Source organism: Tamandua tetradactyla, chromosome 1, assembly GCF_023851605.1.
Source record: "Tamandua tetradactyla isolate mTamTet1 chromosome 1, mTamTet1.pri, whole genome shotgun sequence".
In the NCBI taxonomy this organism is placed as follows: domain Eukaryota; kingdom Metazoa; phylum Chordata; class Mammalia; order Pilosa; family Myrmecophagidae; genus Tamandua; species Tamandua tetradactyla.
This window is the reverse complement of record NC_135327.1, coordinates 223,774,567-223,797,187: the sequence shown is the minus strand read 5'-3', so window position 1 is coordinate 223,797,187 and position 22,621 is coordinate 223,774,567. Positions and strand designations below refer to the sequence as shown.

The window sequence follows — 22,621 nt, the reverse complement described above, 5'->3', positions numbered from 1 at the left end:
ATCATCAGGAAACTACTTATGAAGTGCAAACATCAAACTTCAGTAACTATTATTAACTTACTTTGTAATAATAATGAGTACTTAATCATGATCAAAAAGAAAATTATCAATCACTAAACTGCAATCAAAGAAAAGGATGCATATTGGGATAAGTGTAAAGTTTACCAGGAGTCATCATGGTCTGGTATTCATTGGTCATAGCTTGGGAACCACTACTACAGTCTTTTGGTTTTTTTCGCATGGGCAGGCACCGGGCAACGAAACCGGGTCTCCGACATGGTAGGTGAGAACGCTGCCTGCTGAGCCACCATGGCCCACCCTGTAGGCTTTTTACTGCATTTCTCAGGGAGGCAGAAGAAGCAGGAGGAAGAGGTGTACAGAGTTTGAAATACTAATACAATCTGCTTTCTTGAATAGGAAAGGGCTGGAATAATAATAGTACTAGGAATGGTTTCTGTTTACCCAGCAGTAGATTTTACCTATACAACAGCCTATAAGGAGAGAAGAAAATGAGATTAAGAAATCCTGTCTTAACTGAAAAATAATTTGGTCTTACTCCTAACATATAAATATCTAATGATAATAAAGATATCATGTTACTGAGAACAAAGAACAGACAAGATCCAAATTATTTTATCAAATGGAAGGTTTATTTTAATAATGATAAAATATCATTATTCTAATCAAACATTATAATATCTTATCAGCACTTTATGAAGTAGACCATAGTATAATTTTAAATTTTAGCTCCTAGCAATATCTATTAGCTGTAGTAACTTGAAAAAGGCAAAAACTGAAAATACAAATGAAGTAAAACAACTTTAAGTAAATTCATTCACTTGGTAAGCAATCTCCTCAGAACACATACTATTTTTCCCCCATTATTTATTTATTTTTAATCCATATTTTTTACTCATCTGTCCATACTGTAGATAAAAGGAGCACCAGACACAAGGTTTTCACAATCACACAGCCACATAGAACAGATACTTTTAAAGATACAACTCTATCACTTCTGTGGTCTAAAAGTTGTTTCTGATCCAGAAGAGTTACCATTCCATTTAGTTAGAAACTGAGGGGAAAAACAGTATAGAGGGAGATAGTATAAGTTTTAAAATAAGATATAGATTTAAAAAAATAAAAAGACCCAACTAGTTAATATCTGTACCATGATAGGGAATTAAAGAAAAAACTCACCTAGAGGCCTAGAAGGCAATTATCTACTATCAGTTTATTGCAGGAACTAAAAAAAAAAAAAAAAATCTCCTCATATAGTCAAACAAGAACAAATTCACATCTGAACAAGAAGGGAAATATTTCAAAAGAATTTGAAGGAATGGACAGGAAAATGAAGACTTTTTTATAACACGTGGATTGCCATTCATGTAACAATTTCACTTCCACAATTTTGAAGGAAAGTTTAAAGAATTTCTATCACTACTTTCACACACATAATTATTTGGGTAAGATAAAATGAATTAACCTGATAATCCTTTTCCCATCTGGGACTGCTGTGGCACTCTGATTCCACGCTGGATATAAAAGTGTGGGACTGGCTGCTGGCACTGGAAGTAGCCAGCCTCTTCCGAGACTGGAGTAGATTACAGGTCAGACACTTCACTGGCATTCCTGGGCTGGAGGGAATGGTTTCAAGACCTGGAAAGAATAGAGAAAATTGGGGTTTTGTGTCACATCTTTCTTTGTTCCTACCCTAATCTGACTCCTTACTCTGCAGATAATCCAGCAAAATATAAAGCATGGCATATTGGAACTATTTCTACATAAAACCGCCCAATCCATACAGCTGGAGTCACACTTTTCTGGCATGCTTCCCATTATGCTTAGACAAGCAAGTTGTTACAAATACAAGACTGGCTCTGAAACAATAAAACAAAACGCCTTCAACATTAGTCTAGTCAAAATCAGGACAAGGGAACTATAATAATTAGGAGGAAATCAATTTTGAGACCCATGATTCAGTGTGAACTATTCTTGATAGAGAGGCATTATAGATCTGCTATATTAGATGTGCTATAAAGTTGGAATGTGATGAGATTTACTCAATTCAGTTTGTATAATTAACAGTGTAGCTTTATTTTAATGTTGAGGCTTATGTGCTTATAATGCCAAGCCTTGCACATTCTTTTATTTATTTATTTATTTATTTTTAATTCCTAAATATTTTATTCTTTTGGTTGCAATTGTAAATGGAATTCGTTTCTTGATCTCCCCCTCAGATTGTTCATTACTAGAGTATAGAAACACTACAGATTTCTGAGTGCTGATCTTTCTTGTAACCTGACACTTTGCTGTACTTGTTTATTAGCTCTAGTAGTTTTGCTGTGGATTTTTCAGGGTTTTCGACATACAGTATCACATCATCTGCAAACAGTGAGTTTTACTTCTTCCTTCCCAATTTTGATGCCTTGTATTTCTTTTTCTTGTCAAATTGCTCTGGCTAGAACTTCCAACACAATGTTGAATAACAGTGGTGATAGTGCACATTCTTAAGAGAGTTCCTTAATACCATTGGATAAAATAAATTAACAACAGCAAATTGGCTACAGCCTCAGCAGCATGATGCATGTTCCTGCATCATATATAAATAAATGATACTGCTGTAAATTGTCACTCAACTGCTAAGTAGACACAATAAGACAGTCACATTTTTACTAAAAATCATAATACATATATTACACTTTACACACAACTGTGTGTGCGCGTGTACATACAGGCATGCATATATGTGTGTCTGTCTGTCTATCTAACTTTTCTCTTTCCCAAAAGGGGCAACCATGACTTCAACTGCAGGAAAATCCTTAGGCTTTTGAGCTATAAATTGAAAACTGACTTGAAATTACAACTTTAAAATTGGAAGGAGAATTTTAGTCCATCTAATCCTACCGTATTTTTGGTTCATAGATCCTTTCAAGTGGGCACTTGGTTTAACTGAATGCTATGTGATGAGTTCTTTTTGGGCCATGCAGACCATGTAGGTACTTAATTTTTTTTTTAATTCAGAAAGCTTTATTGAATCTAAGGCCCAAGTACAATCAATGAATGGGCTGAAGTGGATGAATCAAGAGTCCGATCCAAACCTGTCTACCTTTACTCTCAAATGTGAGCATTCTTTTTATTTCCCCTCAGGAGGTCTGATTTTATTAGACAGTATGCATACATCAAATTGATTTTGAGTCTGGTTTTTAAACTCTAATAGAGAGAATTTCGAATATACAGAAAGTAGACAGAGTATTATGCCCATCATTTAGTCCTAATACCCATCAACCCATGTCCAATTTTGTCATATCCACACTCCTATTCACTCCATCCCATACTATAATTTTTTTTGCATATGGATTTTTATTGTTTATTTAATCAAGGTGACAAAAGTTTGACAGTAATAAATAATAAAAACATAACATGATTTTTAAAAAACATTTTTTTTAAAAGTGAAGAGGCATTGTCTAAAACAATAAGGAAAGAGATGGTCAACATATATATCAATAAGTATCCTGGTCTAATAAGACATAGAATATTTGTCATCTACTCAGATGTTTAAGAACCTTTTAAATCTTCTCACTAAGAGCAAACAATTAATCCAAGAAAACATTGTCATTTAAGAGTAAAAACAAATTCTTGTTTTGCATGAAGATACATCTGATAAGAAAATTATTAAAAATCTTATAAAACTATAAAATCCTAGCTAACGTTAACCGCAACCCATAAAATTCACTTCCAAGAAGACTTCTACAACGTTCTATATCCCATCTCTTTTGTCCGACACATTCCTGTTTATCATTCTGCAACTGTCAGTTACTTTACTTTAGGGGAAAAAGTATTCTCTTTTTCCTTAACAAAAATACTTCCTGCACTGATTGTAAAAACTCAGAAATGGATAGCACAATACTACCTAGCTGTAATATAATTATGTTAAAACACTGAATGAAGCTGAATGTGAGAATGATAGAGGGAGGAGGGCTGGGGGCACAAATGAAATCAGAAAGAAAAAAGTGATAAGTATTGAGATGGTATAATCTAGGAATGCCTAGAGTGTATAATGATAGTGAGTAAATGTACAAATTTTAAACATATTTTTGCATGAGGAAGAACAAAGGAATATCATTACTGCAAGATGTTGAAAATAGATGGTAATTCATATTTTAAAACTTTAACATATATGACTAAAGCAAAAAATGTTTATTTGGTACAAAGTTTATATTTTGACTAGTGCATTTCCTAATATAACTTATGTGGAGAGTTAAATTGAACACCATAAGTATATGGAACCTTGAGTAGGGCATGAGATTTTGTTGGTTTGTCCAGAGTGACATTCCGATAAATCCCAGAGGGATTTGAACAGTGAATAAAAAAGTATTTAAAGTCCCCTTCACGGAATGGTGAGAAAGGGGGAAAATTCACCCTCCCCAAGTTGAATTCTTGATATTCATATTCTCACAAGCAGTGGGGACAACCAAAGCCATAGGCTGAGCCCCCAATCTTGGGGTTTACTCATATGAAACGTAACCTCCACAAAGGACAGTTCAAGCCTATTTAAAATTAACCCCAACAGTCACCCCCAGGAGAACCTCTTCTGTTGCTCAGATGTGGCCTCTCTCTCCAGCCAACACAACAAGCAAACTCACTGTCCTCCTCCTGTCTACGTGGGACATGACTCCCAGGGGTGTGGACCTTCCTGGCAACGTGGGACAGAAATCCTAGAATGAGCTGAGACTCAACATTTAGGGATTGAGAAAATCTTCTTGACCAAAAGCGGGAAGAATGAAATGAGACAAAGTAAAGCGTCAATGGCTGAGAGATTCCAAACAGAGTTGAGAGATTATCCTGGAGGCTATTATTATGCATTAAATATCCTGGAGGTCCATCTCTCACACCCTATACAAAAGTTAACTCAAAATGGATCAAAGATCTAAACATTAGGTCTAAGACCATAAAACAGTTAGAGGAAAATGTTGGGAGATATCTTATGGATCTTACAACTGGAGGCGGTTTTATGGACCTTACACCTAAAGCAAGAGCACTGAAGAAGGAAATAAATAAATGGGAACTCCTCAAAATTAAACACTTTTGTGCATCAAAGAACTTCATCAAGAAAGTAGAAAGACAGCCTTCACAATGGGAGACAATATTTGGAAATGATAATATCAGATAAAGGTCTAGTATCCAGAATTTATAAAGAGATTGTTCATCTCAACAACAAAAAGACAGCCAACCCAATTACAAAATGGGAAAAAGACTTGAACAGACACCTCTCAGAAGAGGAAATACGGATGGCCAAGAGGCACATGAAGAGATGCTCAATGTCCCTGGCCATTAGAGAAATGCAAATCAAAACCACAATGAGATATCATCTCACACCCACCAGAATGGCCATTATCAACAAAACAGAAAATGACAAGTGCTGGAGAGGATGCGGAGAAAGAGGCACACTTATCCACTGTTGGTGGGAATGTCAAAGGGTGCAACCACTGTGGACGGCAGTTTGGCGGTTCCTCAAAAAGCTGAATATAGAATTGCCATACGACCCAGCAATACCATTGCTAGGTATCTACTCAAAGGACTTAAGGGCAAAGACACAAATGGACATTTGCACACCAATGTTTATAGCAGTGTTATTTACAATTGCAAAGAGATGGAAACAGCCAAAATCTCCATCAACAGAAGAGTGGCTAAACAAACTGTGGTATATACATACGATGGAATATTATGCAGCTTTAAGACAAGATAAACTTATGAACCATGTAATAACATGGATGGACCTAGAGAATATTATGCTGAGTGAATCCAGCCAAAAACTAAAGGACAAATACTGTATGGTCCCACTGATGTGAACGGACATTCGAGAATAAACTTGAAATATGTCATTGGTAACAGAGTTCAGCAGGAGTTAGAAACAGGGTAAGACAATGGGTAATTGAAGCTGAAGGGATACAGACTGTGCAACAGGACTAGATACAAAAACTCAAAAATGGACAGCACAATAATACCTAATTGTAAAGTAATCATGTTAAAACACTGAATGAAGCTGCATCTGAGCTATAGGTTTTTGTTTTGTTTTGTTTTGTTTTGTTTTGATTTTACTATTATTACTTTTATTTTTTTCTCTATATTAACATTCTGTATCTTTTTCGGTTATGTTGCTAGTTCTTCTAAACCAATGCAAATGTACTAAGAAATGATGATCATGCATCTATGTGATGATGTTAAGAATTAATGATTGCATGTGTAGAATGGTATGATCTCTAAATGTTGGGTTAATTTCTTTTTTTCCGTTAATTAAAAAAAAAAAAAAAAAAAGAGAAGGGATAATTGGAGATGAAGGGATACAGACTGTACAACGGGACTGGATATAAAAACTCAGAAATGGACAGCACAATACTACCCAATTGTAATGCAATTATGTTAAAACACTGAATGAAGCTGCATGTGAGGTATAGGTTTTTTGTTTTTGTTTTTTTTGTTTTTTTTTCTTTCTATTATTGTTTTAATTCTTATTCTGTTGTCTTTTTATTTCTTTTTCTAAATCGATGCAAATGTACTAAGAAATGATGAATATGCAACTATGTGATGTTATTAAGAATTACTGATTGTACATGTAGATTGGAATGATTTCTAATTGTTTTGTTAATTCTTTTTCTAATTAATAAAAAAAAAAAAAATATCCTGGAGGTTATTCTTACACTAGTCAAGATGTAATGGAGAGGCTGGAGGGAACTGCCTGAAAATGTGGAGCTGTGTTCCAGTAGCCATGTTTCTTGAAGATGATTGTATAATGATACAGCTTTCACAATGTGACTGTGTGATTGTGAAAACCTTGTGTCTGATGCTCCTTTTATTTACCTTATCAATAGATAAGTAAAACATATGGACTAAAACAAAATAATAGGGGGAACAAATGTTAAAATAAATTTAGATTGAAATGCTAGTGATCAATGAAAGGGAGGGATAAGGGGAATGGTATGTATGAATTTTTTTCTCTTGTCTTATTTCTTTTTCTGAATTAATGCAAATGTTCGAAGAAATGATGATAATGAATATATAACTATGTGATGATATTGTGAATTACTGATTATATATCGAATGGAATGATCACAAGTTAAGAATGTTTGTGTTTATTTGTTATATTTTTTTAAAAATTAAAAAATTAATTAAAAAAACACTTCCTGCATATTTTACATACTTATATTACAAAAAAAGATGTTGAAATCAATCTTCAAGCCAACATCCTACAAACCACAATTCTTTTTTTCTGAAAAATTACATACATACAAAAAGCAATAAATTTCAAAGCACAGCACAACAATTAATTGTAGAACAGATTTCAGAGTTTTGTATGGATTACAATTCCACAATTTAAGGCTTTTACTTCTAGCTGCTCTAAGACACTGAAGACTAAAGATCAGCACTCATACTCATTTGCTAAACCCTACCTTCTCTGTATAACTCCACCATCACCTTTGATCTTTTCCCCCCTCTTTAGAGGTATTTGGGCTATGCCCTTTCTAGCTTTTTCATGTTGGAAGGGGCTAGCAATAATATGGGGTAAAGAGATGGAACTAGTTGATGTTATGGAGAGGCTGGCCCCTCTGCATTTCAGGACTTATCTGGTCCAGGGACCCATTCGAAGGTTGTGGGTTTCTGGAAAATTACCCTAGTGCATGGAACCTTTATAAAATCTTATATAACTCCTGAGGTATTCTTTAGGATTGGCACAAATGGTTTTGATTGGGATTTGGCAAGTCATGGTAGGTAGCAATATCTAACTGAAGAGTGACCTCCAGAGTAGCCTCTCGACTCTATTTGAACTCTCTCAGCCGCTTATATCTTATTTATAACACTTCTTTTCCCCCTTGGGGTCAGAATATAGGTACTTTTGATAGCTCCCCATTTTCTACAGTATAACCCCTATAAGCCTTGCATATAGCTGGTCCTGTCTAGATTAAAGAATGGTTAAGGGAGAATCAATTGTTGTTTCTTAAGAATTAGGCTACAATTAATATTAGCATGTTCCATATTTTAAGTCTTCTGCTTATCACCTATATATACTTTTCAGCCATGTGATTTTGTAATGATGCCAGGTCCTTCCCCAACTACCTGCCAAACTCCCTTTCCCACTGTTTGAGTTTCTCATTACCACACATTAGACCTCGCTCTTATTGTCTGAATATGGAATCAACTTCCACGCACACATGCCTCCGCCCATGCCAGCCCTCTAACTAAAATGCTGTTTTCCACCATATTTTCATTATTGAGGTCCTGCTTGTTTTTCTGAGTCCAGCTTCCCATAATTTAGAACCATTCCTGAACCTTCTCAGCTAGCATTTGTCACTTTTCATGTTGCATCATGGAGCCCCTCTTGCACATTTACTTTCTAGGAGTGTGCTTCTTACTCCATATATCTGCCCCACCACATAAAATCCAAGCTGTTTCTGAGGCAAGGGCTTCTCTTACTCATCTGCCTATCCACTCATGTGGCTAGCACACTGCCTTGCATATAGCTGGTCCTGTCTAGATTAAAGAATGGTTAAGGGAGAATCAATTGTTGTTTCTTAAGAATTAGGCTACAATTAATATTAGCATGTTCCATATTTTAAGTCTTCTGCTTATCACCTATATATACTTTTCAGCCATGTGATTTTGTTGTGTGCGTGCATGGGCCAGGAATCAAAGGTGAGCATTTGACACTGAACCAGCCATGCACCCTCAGCCATATGATTTTTTTTTTAGAGGAAAATGTAGGGAGATATCTTATGAATCAGCCATATGATTTTAACAAAAGAAATAAGACTCAGAAAAAGCTTAGTTGACAGAGAATTGTTATTTCCAGTCAGAACTTAGATTACCAACTTTCTAGTGTATAACTAAATCTTTATACACATTAGTTCTCTCATCAGGAGAGGAAACAATATATACGTCCTACATATGCCCAGCTTGGTGACAACCAAATGAGGTAACATTTATGAAAACAACATCTGATAGCCATCACCCTCCAGAGCCTTATTGTTCATATTCCTAAGATGAAGAATACGGGCTCATGGAACCAAACTGTTCATGTTTGCCAAGTCATAAAGGGAGAAGGTAAGTGCAGTACAAATGTAAGTGTGTCCTGTACTCCTCCTCTCCTGCTTGGCTTTTGCCTTTATTGGATGCTAATTAAAAATATATATATTTCAGCTTTTTAAATTGCCACAAACTCTTTTGAAATAATTTTATAAAGACACAATATAGCAGGGACTACTCATTCTCCACATGATATCAGATTTCTATAGATCCAATATAGTAAAATTTGCCCAATGATCATTTCAATATTATAAGTAATTGGAAATGATCTCATAGCTAAAGATATTTTATTTTCTTGACTTAAAGAACTGCAAGAATCCTTGTTGAAGTGGTCTTTATATTATAAAATACAGAATGCCACATAACATTCAAATATTTGTATATTTAAATTATTAAATTGATATTAGAAATACTAATTTTGTCTCTCAAAGGACAAATGTAATAGAAAAAGCTACTGTTTCATTTCATACTTACATGAGTTTAGGAGTTTGCTAGTATGTGGAGTAATGTCCTGTTCATCTATAGACATAGGACAAATTAATTCTTGAGAAAGCTGTGATGTTTCAGATGCATGAGTCGAAAGAATATCCACAGAGCTTTGAATGTTTTCTCCAACTGGTGTGTACTATTAAAAAGAGAAAGATTTTTTTTGAATGCTAACAGATTTACCTTCATGAAAACACCACCTAAGACAGATTATTATACCAATTAAGTAAATAAATTTTAAAACTAAAAGTATAAAAATGATTCAACATGCTTGATATTTAAATCTTTCTTGATCATATATTTAAAAAAAGAAAGAATACATGAAAGAGTTGGAATTTCAAATTTTAAATGGTAATCACGGAAAGGGAAGGTTATGTGTTTTTTTTTTTCTTATCAAATACTTACAAATCCTAAAGAGCTGATAAGAGATAATACTTGTCCTGGGGTTCTTGAATAGTCTTGGGCAGGTTTAGCCATTGAGGGTGTAGTTAGGATATCCATCATATTGATATCTATGCAGGCAAAGAAAAGTATAATGATTTCTTTAGAAACACTAACTGACATAGACTAAATCAAGTCACATGGGGTGTTTTAAACTTCGTACCTTTATTTACATTAACCTTACTGACAACTGGCTTATACAAGATACATATACCCAGAGAAATCACTATGCCATAGAGGAATCATACAGAACTAATCAACTGACCAAAATCATTAAAAAGTTTAATAGGACAGAGTCTTGCTCTGAAATAAATAAAAACGCAGTGAAATGGCCCAAATTCTTAGGTCTCAGGGAGTGCTCAGTAACTAAAAAGAGTGTTAGCTAACTGTCAACAAAATAATTTTTCATAAATCAAATATTAGAAAAGAAGGAGGTGAGAACATCAAGGAACAGAATCAAGAGTCTAAGAATATAAATTTCAATAACAGAATCTATTCTCACCAAATTAAAAACTTTTGCACAGCAAAGGACTTACCATGAAAATAAAATGGCAACCTAAAGAGGAGAAAATATTTGGAAACTACAAACCCATAAAAGTTTAATATCCAGAATATATAAAGAAATCCTTCAATTCAACAACAAAAAGACAAACAACCCAATTAAAAAATGTGCCAAAGAATTGACAAGGCATTTCTCTAAAGAAGATACATGAATGGCAAAAAGGCATATGAAAAGAGGCTCAACATCATTAGTCTTTAGGGAAATGCAAATCAAACCTCAGTGAGATACAATTTAACATCCATCAGAATGGCTACTATTAACAAAAGATAAAAGTACAAATGTTGGAGAGGATGCAGAGAAATAAGAAAACTCATTTGCTGCTGGTAGGAATGTAAGATGGTACAGTTGCTGTGGAAGATTGTTTGGCAGCTCCTCAGAAAGTCAAGTATAGAATTACAAAACCCCATTCTAAACATATACCCCCCAAAATTGAAAGGCAGGACTCAAGCAGATATCTGCACACCAATGGTCATAGAGGCCTTATTCACAATTGCCAAAAGATAGGAAGCAACCCAAGTGTTCCTTGGCAAATGAAAGGTGAAACAAAATGAGATATATATGCACAATGGAATATTATTCAGCTGTAAAAAGGAAAGAAGTTTCTGATATATGCAACAACAGGGATCAACAACTTAAAGACATCATGTTGAGTAAAATAAGGCAGACACAAAAGACAAACATTGTAGATCTCACTGATAGGAAATAATTAGAATAAGCAAACTCATAGAGTCAGATACTAAAATATAGGTTACCAGGGGACAGGGTAGGGTAGGGAATAGGGAGCTAAGGCTTAAAATGTACAGTTTCTCTTTGGGACGATAGAAAGTTTTGGTAATGGATTGTGGTGATGGTAGTTAAACACTGTAAATGTAATTAACAGTGCTGAATTATACATTTGAAAGTCGAGAGAGGAAAATTTTAAGTTATATATATGTTATTTAGAATAAAAATTAAAAAAGAAAAAGAAAAAAAAAAGAATATCACTTCCAGGAAGATGGCTGACTAGAGTGGCTTGAGGTTAACCCTGCTCCACTGAAAGGTTAGAGAGGGGACAGGAGGGCGACTGAGACGGCTATTCATGAGTGTGGCTGACCTGGACGAGCCTTCTGCACCACCTGCAGCAGCGCTGGTTGCAGAGGCCAAGGAACTGAGAGGCAGAAGGCTGGAACCTGGCACGGAGGCGCAGAGCCCACAGGAGTCATGGACTAGAGAGCAGGACAAGGAAGTAAGCCAGGCCACATGCCGTGGGCGCGCTGCCCTCACCAGTGCAGCCTCGCGACTGGCGACTCACCCCACACACCATGCACCTGAACCCCACTACCCTCTCCCATTCCCTGCGCTCCAGATGCCCCATCCCACCAGCCCCCAGTGCACGTACCTGCTCCCCACCCCCACCCCAAGTGCAGCCCAACTCACCCCTCCTGTACCTCTCCTGAGCACTGCAACCCCCTTCTTGTTCCTTGCAGGCTGTTGCCAGTACATAAAGGCTGCGGGCACTAACCTCCATACCTAGGCTACCCCCACCCCCGCCCATAGTGTTGCACAGACTCACCCCGCTTTCCCAAGCTCAGCACATCCCTTTACAGCACTCCCAGGCCCATGCACACACATGGATCCCCAATCACATAATTCAGCTCTGGGAACCACACTTTACAGCAGTCCTAGAACTACACATGTGCACAGACCTCAGCCTCACTTCCAGCTCTGAGAAAGTTCCAACCTGCACAGCCGGGTCACATCTGCCCACAATCCACGAAGGCATAATGCCAACCTGCTGCCACAGCTCTACACATGCACAGAAAGGGACCTGTGCCTTAGATCAGAGCACACCAGGGTTATGCTCCCCGGACCAGTGCACCGGCACAGCTACATCCTCCCTGGCCACTGGGCGCCCACGATCACAAGAATCAGTGTAAAAAAGGTCCCCAACCTGCACCCATACATGCCCTGAAACAAATCAGCGTACTGAGTGCTCCTCCCCATGCGCTGCTCCCTGCTGTACAACCATCTTGCAAACACAAGGCCTTAGACTACTAAAGAAATCAACTCCCAAAGTAAATCATTCAAGATATTTACATGAGATGAAGACAGCAGAAGATCACTAAGCATATCACAATGCAGACAGATATAGCCTGCCTAATGACCAAATTAAAACACTAGAGGAGACACAGACATTGGAACAACTAATCAAAGATGTTCATACAACTCTACTTAATAAAATAAGTGGGATAGCAAATGACATAAAGGAGATCAAGAAGACAGTAGAAGAGTACAAAGAGGAATTTGAAAGAATAAATAGAAAAAAAGTGGAAATCACAGAGATTAAAAACTCTGTTGACCAAATAAAAAACATACTAGAGGCATACAACATCAGATTTGAAGAGACAGAAGAAAGAATAAGTGATACAGAGGACAGGATAATTGACTTTGAAAACTCAAAACAGCAAATGGCAAAAAAGACGGAAAAAATTGAATGGGAACTCAGGAAATGACAGACAAAACAAAGCACACAAATATAAGAATCGTTGGTGTCCCAGAAGGAGAAGAGAGGAGTAAAGAGCTAGGAAGAGTAGTAGAGGATATAATGGAGGAAAACTTCCCAACCCTTATAAAGGACATAAATATACAAGTCAAAGAGGCCCAAAGAACTCCAAACAGAATAAATCCAAATAGGCCTTCCCCAAGGCACATACTAATCAGTCTGTCAAACGCTGAAGAGAAGCAGAAAATTCTGAAAGTGGCAAGAGAAAAACAATCTACTACATACAAGGGAAACTAAATAAGACTGAGTGCAGAATACTCAGCTAGCACCCTGGAGGCAAGAAGGCAGTGATATGATATATTCAAGATCCTGAAAGAGAAAGATTTCTACCCAAGAATTCTGTACCCAGCCAAATTGCCCTTAAAAATTCAGGGAGAGATTAAAGTTTTCACAGACAAAGAAGTCCTGAAAGAAACTGTCAACAAGAGACCGGCCCTAGAAGAAATACTAAAAGGAGTTCTGCTGGCTGAAAAAAAAAAAAAAGACAGGAGAGGGAGGTCTGGAGGAGGGCACAGAATTGAACAATACCACTAAGGGTAATTTAAAGAATACAAAGAGAAAGAGGCAAAGGAATATGTAGATCTGAGAAATAAAATAAAAAAGATAAGATGGTGGAATCAAGACATGTCTTTTCAGTAATAACTTTGAATATTAATGGACTAAACTTACAATTAAAAGATATAGATTGGCAGAATGGATTAAGAAACATATTCCAGCTATATGTTGCTTACAAGATACAAATAGATTGAAAGTGAAAGGATGGAAAAAGATTTTCTACACAAGTTGTAATCAAAAGAAAGCAGGAATAGCTATGCTAATATCAGACAAAATAGACTTTAAATTTGAAGACATCATAAGAGACAAAGAAGGACACTATACCCTAATTAAAGGGTCAATTCACCAAGATATAACGATCATACATTTTTATGCTTCCAATCAAGGAGCTCTAAAGCACATGAGACAGACATTGGCAAAACTGAAGGGAGCAACAGATGTTTCAACAATAATAGTAGAAGACTTCAATACACCACTCTCCTCTATAGATAGAACAACCAGACAGAAGATCAACAAGGAAACAGGGAAGTTAAATAACATGATAAATGAATTAGACCTAACAGACATGTAGAGGTCATTGCATTCCAAAGCACAAGGTTATACATTCTTCTCTAGTGCTCATGGAACATTCTCCAGCATAGATCATATGCTGGAGCTGGAGCACAAAACAGGTCTTTATAAATTTAAAAATATTGAAATTATTCAAAGCACTTTCTCTGATCACTATGGGATAAAGTTGGATCTCATTAACCACCAAAGAACGAGAACATTCACAAATGTACGGAGATTAAATAACACACTCCTAAACACTGAATGAAGCTGCATGTGAGAATGGTAGAGGGAGGAGGGCTGGGAACATAAACGAAATCAGAAAGAAAGATGGATGTTAAAGATTGAGATTGTATAATCTAGGAATGCCTAGAGTGTATAATAATAGTGAAATGTACAATGTACAAATTTTAAAAATGTTTTTGCATGAGGAAGAACAAAGGAATGTCATTATCGCAGGGTGCTAAAAATAGATGGTAATATTTTAAATTGTTACCTTATGTGTGAGACTAAAGCAAAAAATGTTTATTTGTTCTACGTGGGACATGACTCCCAAGGGTGTGGACCTTCCTGGCAACGTGGGACAGAGATCTTGGAACGAATGGAGACTCAGCATCAAGGGATTGAGAAAAACCCTAGAATGAGCTGAGACTTAGCATCAAGGGATTGAGAAAACCTTCTCTACCAAAAGAGGGAAGAGGGAAATGAGACCAAGTGTCAATGGCTGAGAGATTCCAAACAGAGTCAAGAAGTTATCCTGGAGGTTATTATTACACATCAAGTAGATATCATCTTGTTATTCAAGATGTAATGGAGAGGCTGGAGGGAACTGCCTGAAAATGTAGAGCTGTGTTCCAGTAGCCATGTTTCTTGAGGATGATTGAATAATGACACAGCTGTCACAATGTGACTGTGTGATTGTGAAAACCTTGTGTCTGATGCTACTTTTATCTACCTTGTCAACAAAAGAGTAGAACATATGGAATAAAAATAAATAATAGGGGGAACAAATGCTAAAATAAATTTAGTTTGAAATGTTATGATAAATGAAAGCAAGGGGTAAGGGGTATGGTAGGTATAATCTTTTTTTTTTCTTTCCTGTGTTCGTTTTATTTCTTTTTCTATTGTCTTTTTATTTCTTTTTCTGAGTTAATGCAAATGTTCTAAGAGATGACGAATATGCAATTAAGTGACGATATTGTGAATTACTGATTATGTAAGTTGATGTTTTATTTTGTTTCTTAATTTTTTAATAAATAAATAAATAAATAACACACTCCTAGGTGGGCCACGGTGGCTCAGCAGGCAGAGTTCTCACCAGCCATGCTGGAGACCTAGGTTTGACCTACCCATGCAAAAAAAAAAACAGCAACATGAGAAGCACATGAAGAGATGTTTATTTCCACTGGTTATCAGGGAAATGGAGATCAAGACTATAATAAGATATCACCTTACCCCTATAAGAATGGCTGCCATTAAACAAACAGGAAACTATAAATGTTGGAGAGGATGTGGAGAAACTCGGACACTTATGCACTGCTGGTGGGAATGTATAATGGTGCAGCCACTATGGAAGACTGTTTGGTGGCTCCTTAGGAAACTAAATATCGAGTTGCCCTATGACCCAACAATAGCACTACTTTGTGCTATTGCTTATACCCAGAACAGCTAAAAGCAATGACACAAACAGATATTTGCACACTGATGTTCATAGCAGCATTATTCACAATTGCCAAGAGATGGAAACAAACCAAATGCCCATCAACAGAGGAGTGGATCAACAAAATGTGGTATATACATACAATTGAATATTTATGCAGCAGTAAGACAAAATGACACCCTGAAGTATATGACAAGATGGATGAGCCTTGAGGACATAGTGCTGAGTGAAGTTAGCCAGACATGAAAGGATAGATACTATATGAGCCCACTTTTATGACCAGCATAAAGGTATAGTCAGAGGCTTATAATACAGAAGATAGGGGACTTAGAGATACACAGAAGCTGGAGTTGGCTAATGAGGTTGAACTCCAACGTAAGGGAACAGTTAGGAGCAGAGGTGATTCTCTAGTGGGTCTAGAAGTAATATTACCATATTGAAGATGAACAAGATTGAAAGGCGTTGTATAGACCTGCGTGTCCCACTGACTCACACTAGAAATATGAACCAGTTCTCGTAAGAATTATTTCAAAGATACGATTCTTGTACGAAGAGTGTTTAAGTCCAGGGTACAGGGGGGAAACTGCTATTGCATGCTATGAGCTATGTTCAGAAGGAAAACATCAGCACTACCACAGCAATAGCAGAGATGAATAATGGGGTGAGGGACAAGAGTTAAGAGGAGGTTTAAATTTCCTACTTGGTGAGGGTATGTTTATTGGTTTTCTGTCTCTTGGGAACAATGAAAGTATCTAAAATTTAGAATGTTGATGGACTGTGGACTTTGGGCCCTCTACGTTATGCCCAATGAATGCAGGTGGCTGAAGGATGTAATGATGGAGAAGTAGATTGGCAAACGAAGTAGTATACTTATGAATGAAGGTTGTGCTGCTACATAAACGAACAGTGTCGTGAGGCATGCAACGATGTGAATGAACATGTGGGACATTTGGTGAGACAAAATAAGCAGAAACAAAAAAACAACAATGGTATGGTCACCCTTAGAAAATGCTTATAAGAAAACAGGGGCCGAGATTGCAAACTTATAGAGCAGACATATTAAGTCCGGAGTGGTGATTATTATATCTGGATTTTGAGAGGCTGTTATATATATATATATATATATATATATACAACCTGATATTTAGAGATAAGAACAAGCTGAACGAGTTGGAGTTAAAGTAACTCAGAACATAGAGGTAAGGAAGACACTGTCTATATTTTAGAATCACACATATTCTTTGAGACCAATGAAAGAAAGGTTTATTTGCTCTGGAACTGAAATTTTCTGTAGTACATAATCTAATTCAACCTATCTATATAGCTCATTTAAACAACTGAAACACAGGAAGCACAGAATAAGAAAGAGGTCCTTTAATCCTGCATAATTATTGTAATGCCTAGACATATCCTAGAGTATATTAAGCAGATAATCAAAAAGTATTAGCAAAGTACCTCGAGGGAGGGGCGAAAGAATATAGAACTATTAAATCTTACCATCAGAGAATCCCTAGATACCGTGTCAAACTTCAGGGACACCCAAATCAATAGGCCGTGCCCTCGATCATGAGGCTTACGCTTGTGAAGCTTATATAGGTAGCATAGAAGCTTCTTAGACTACCTATAGGTATGTCTAAGAGTTACTTCTGGAGAACCTCTGTTGGTGCTCAGATGCGGCCTCAGTCTCTCTAATCCCAACTCTGCAAGTGGAATTATTGCCCTCCCCACTACGTGGGACATGCCATCCAGGGGTGAAATTCTCCCTGGCGACGTGGGAGAGGACTCCCAGGGATGAATCCAGATCTGGCACCGTTGGATCAACAATTACATCCTGGCCAAAACGGGGGAAAGAAGTGTAATCAATAAAGTATCAGTAGTGGCGAAAATTCAAATAGAGTTGAGAGGCTACTCTGCAGGTTGCTCTTATGCAAGGTTCAGGTAGACCTTGCTACGTATTATAACCTGCCAATGCCCAACCAGGACCATTTCAGCCCAAACCCTAAAGAACACCTAGAGCACTTTATAAGATTCCACAAGGGTTCCAGGCACTAGAGTAACTTTCCAGAAACATATAACCTCCAAATGGGTCCCTGGTCCAGACAAGTCCTGAAACCTAGCCCAGCCTCCTCCAGAACAACAGATAGTTTCATCTCCCTACCCCATATCAGTAATATACCCTTCCAAGAACAAAAATTTAGAATTGCCATAGCCCAAACAACCCCAAAGAGAGGTATGGAAAGATCAAATGTGGTGGCGGAACTATACAAAGAAGATAGGACTTAACAAATGAATGTGACTGCTGAATCATTGAATTGATATCTCTTTTAATCTCCAATATTTTAGAGCAGCTAGAAGCAGAAACCTAAATTGTGAAATTGCAACCCATGTCAAAGTCTGAAATATGTTCTATAACTAACTGTGGTGCTGTGCTTTGAAATTTATAGCCTTTTTCTATATATGTTATTCTTCACAAAAAAAAGAAGGAAAAAAACAGTCGATTGTGATGATAAAAAATATTTAAGCCCACTAGCCTCCTATATTGTGGAGCAGCTAGAAGGAAAAATAGGAGAGGATCATATGGTAGCTCATGACAAACTCTGGGATCTATCATGTAACCACTTTTTGAAGAGTGTTGACAACTATTGCTTTTTTATTTCTTTGCTTTGTATATATGTTAAACTGTACAATAAAAAGTTAAAAAAAAATGTCCATTGGTTTCCCTATCTCCAGTTCCTCTATTTACCTAGTAATGGGATTGTTGGATCATATAACAATCCTATTACTTAGGTTCCTGAGGAACCACCAAACTGTCTTCCGGAGCACTTGCACCATTTTGCATTCCCACCAACGATGCAGAAGTACAACTTTTTCATCTCATTCACTCTAGCACTTGTTTTCTGTTTTTTGATAATGGCCATTCTAAAAGGCATGAGATGATTATAGTTTTAATTTGCTTTTCCCAAATAGATAATGAGGTGGAATACCTTTTTATATGTTTTTGAGCCATTTGTATTTTCTCCTTGGAAAAATGTCCATCCATGTCTTTTGCTCATTTATAAATTGAGTTGTCTTTTTGTTGTTGAATTGTAGGATAGCTTCTTATATTCTGAATATTAAACTCTTATCAGATATGTGGTTTCAAATATTTTCTCCCATTGTGTCAGGTGTGTTTTTTACATTACTGACAAAGTCCTTTGACGCACAAAAGTATTCAATTTTGAGGAGATCCCATTTATCTATTTCTTCATTCATTCATTGCTTGTGCTTTCCATAAACGGTCTAGGAAACCACTACCTATCACAAAATTACCTACATTTTCCTCTAAAATATAGTCTTAGCTCTAAAGTTTAGGCCTTTGATCCATTTCAGTTATTTTCTGTATAAGGTGTGAGTGAGGGGTCCACTTTCATTCTTTTGGATGTGTATTTTTTGTACCATTTTTTGAAGAGGCTGCTCTGTCCCAGTTGAGTCCATAGAAGAGAGGGTCTATTTCTGAACACTCAATTTGATTCCATTGATCAATATACCTATGCTTATGCCAGTACTATGCTGTTTATATAACTTTGCAATATGCTGTAAAGTCAGGTAGTTTGAGACCTCCCACTTCATTCCTCTTTCTCAATATATTTTTAGCTATTTGGGGCACTCTGCCCTTCCAATCAAATTTGATTACTGGTTTTCCCATTTACACACAGTAAGTTGTTGGGATTTTACTTGGTATTGCATTGAATCTACAAATCAATTTTGGCAGAACTCACATTTTATATTTAGTCTTCTATTTATTTAGGACTTCTTTGATATCCATGAGCAATTTTTCATAGTTTTCTGTGTAGTTTTTTGTGACCTTAGTTAAATTTATTTCTAAATATTTGACTATTTTGGTTGCTATTGCAAATGGAATTTTTTTCTTGACTTTCTTCTCAGATTGCTCATTGTTGGTGTATAGAAACACTACTCATTTCTGCATGTTCATCTTGTATCCTGCCACTTTGCTGTCCTCATTTTTTAGCTCTAGTAGCTTTACCATATATTTTTTGGGATTTTCTAAATATAGGATCATGTCATCATAAATAGTGAGAGTTTTACTACTTTCTTTTAAATTTGGATGCCTTTTATTTCTTTTTCTTCCCTAATTGCTCTACCTAGAACTTCCAGTACAATGTTGAATAACAATGGTGACAGTGGGCATCCTTGTCTTCTTCCTAATCTTAGAGGGCGAGCTTTCAGCATTTCCCGATGGAGTGAGTATGATGTTAGCTATGTTTTTTTCATATATTCCCTTTATCATGTCGAGGAAGTTCCCATCTATTCCTATCATCTGAAGTGTTTTCACCAAGAAATGATGTTGAATTTTGTCAAATGCCTTTTCTGTATCATTTGAGATGTGCATCTGCGTTTCTTGCTTTGCTTGATTGATGTGGTGTATTACATTCATTGATTTTCTTGTGTGAACTAGGTTTCCAGGCATACCTGCAAGAAAACCCACTTGGTTATGGTGTATTATTTTAATGAGCCACTGGATTCTATTTGCAAGTACTTTGTTGAGGATTTTTGCATGTAGATTCATTAAAGAAATTAGTAATTTTCTTGTAGTATTTTTGTCTGGCTTTGCTATTAGGGTGATGTTGGCTTCTATGCTGATTGTAACTGTTATGTATCCTCAGAAAAGCCATGTTCTTCTAATTCAATCTTATGGGGACAGACCTACTGTTGGGTGGGACCTATTGATTAGGTTGTTTTCATGGAGATGCGACCCTACCCATTCAAGGTAGGTCGTAATCCACTTACTAGATTCCTTTAAGAGGGAGACATTTTGGAGAAAGTACAGATGCTTGGAGACACAAAAAACCCTGGGAAATGCTAAGAGATGAAATCCACAGTTTTCCCCAGAGAAGCTAAGAGAGGAAACTGGAATCAGAAGCTGAAAGCAATGAACAGGAAGCCACGACCAGCAGATGCCAGTCATGTGCCTCCCCAGGTGACAGAGGTGTTCCAGATGCTGGCAGCCTTAGAGTCCAGGTGTCATTTTGTTCATGCTTTAAATTCAGACATTTTCATGGCCTTAGAACTGTACATCTAAAACCTAATAAATCTCCTTTATAAAAGCCCATCGATTTCTGGTACATTGCTTTCTGGGAGCTTTAGCAAACTGAAACAGCTTTGTAGAATGAGTTAAGTATCTTCCCCTTCTCTTCAATTTTTTTGGAAGAGTTTGAGCAGGATTGTTGTTAGTTCTTTTTGGAATGTTTGATAAAATTCCCCCGTGAAGCAGTCTGGTCCTGGGATGGAACTCAGCTCTGTGTGCCCCCTTTCCTGGGGCATAGCCCTTTTCCAGTATTCTGAGCTCAGCAGGCTCAAGAAGACTTTTTTTTTTTTTGTCAGCCTACCTGTTCTCTGCTGGGAGAGACCTCAAGGTTCCTTTCATCTTTGCTCTGGTTTATCTGCGCTTAGAGCTTGTTTTCAGCAGTCTGAATTTGATAATTAAATCCAAAAAAGTTGGTGCTTGCTTGAGTTTTCCTTGCCTTGTTCTTAGTAGAGACTGTTTCTTGTTCCCATGGGGAAGTGTCTCCAAAACAGCCTGGTCTGCCAGTTGGGGAGAGGCACTATCTCCACAGTTTCGGAGACTTTATTTACAGTTCTGCATTGTGATCTTACCCTGATTCGAGCCTGGTGTGTAATGTGTGTCTGGTCACAGATGTCCCCCAAACAGTTTTTCCAGACAGTTCCTGGTAATTTACTACCTGCCCTGGAGAACTAACACCACAGCCCCACCTACTGATCCAAGTATTACCTCTATACTGAAATATATGAATAGTCACATGAGGTGGGATTAAAAAGACTCTAAATAGTCCATGTCAACTCATGTCACATTTTACTTAACATCTGAAATAATTTTGGTATTCAAAAGTTTTGGAACTTTGTACTTGGAAATACAGAATTGTACATCTGTATGTATGTTCAAATAATTATAATGCCAGAGCTTATAATTTATAAACATAATTTTGGTTTCTACTTTTCATTTATTTCAGAGATTCCTTTTTTTCTAACATTATTTTTTTATTGTGAAATATAACATATATACAAAAGAGCAATAAATTCCCAAGTACATTTTAACAAGTAGTTATAGATCAGATTTTAAAGTTTGGTATAGGTTACAGTTCCATGATTTTTTGGTTTTTTCTTTCCTTCTAGCTGCTCCAAGACACTGGAGACCAAAAGAAATATAAATATAATCATTCAGCAGTCATAATCTTTTGTTAAATCCTATCTTCTCTTTTATATTCCTCCTTCTCTCTTTTTTCCTTTTTTGTAAAAAATAACATATATATACAAAAAAGCAATAAATTTCAAAGCATATTGCAACAATTAGTTGTAGAACAGATTTCAGAATTTGGTATGGGTTACAATTCCATAATTTCAGGTTTTCACTTCTAGCTGCTCTAAGGTACTGAAGACTAAAAGAAATGTCAATATGACTTAGCACTCTTACTGATTTGTTAAACCCTACCTTTTTTGTTATAACTCCAATATCATCTTTGATCTTTCTCCCACTCTTTAGGGGTGTTTGGGCTATGGCCTTTCTAACATTTTCATGTTGGAAGGGACTGTCAATAATATGGGAGTGGGGAGTGGAACTAGTCGATGTTCCGGAGAGGCTGGGCCCTCTGAATTTCGTGACTTATCTGATCCAGGGACCCATGTGGTATTTGTAGGTTTCTGGAACAGAAATACCTTTCTGTCTTTCTAC

The 22,621-nt window shown here is 36.7% G+C and overlaps 1 protein-coding gene across 6 annotated transcripts in view; it reads right to left on the bottom strand.

Annotated features, from left to right (window-relative positions):
* Nucleotides 1-22,621, bottom strand: part of LOC143677344 (serine/threonine-protein kinase greatwall-like) — a 78,749-nt gene that overhangs the window by 29,759 nt on the left and 26,369 nt on the right. For all 6 annotated transcript variants that reach the window (XM_077153224.1, XM_077153204.1, XM_077153218.1 and 3 more), the window contains 3 exons: nucleotides 9,970-10,076; nucleotides 9,553-9,703; nucleotides 1,484-1,656 (listed from right to left, as the gene is read on the bottom strand). In XM_077153224.1, coding sequence (XP_077009339.1) covers nucleotides 1,484-1,656; nucleotides 9,553-9,703; nucleotides 9,970-10,076 — 431 coding nt within the window. The remainder of the gene's footprint in view (nucleotides 1-1,483; nucleotides 1,657-9,552; nucleotides 9,704-9,969; nucleotides 10,077-22,621) is intronic.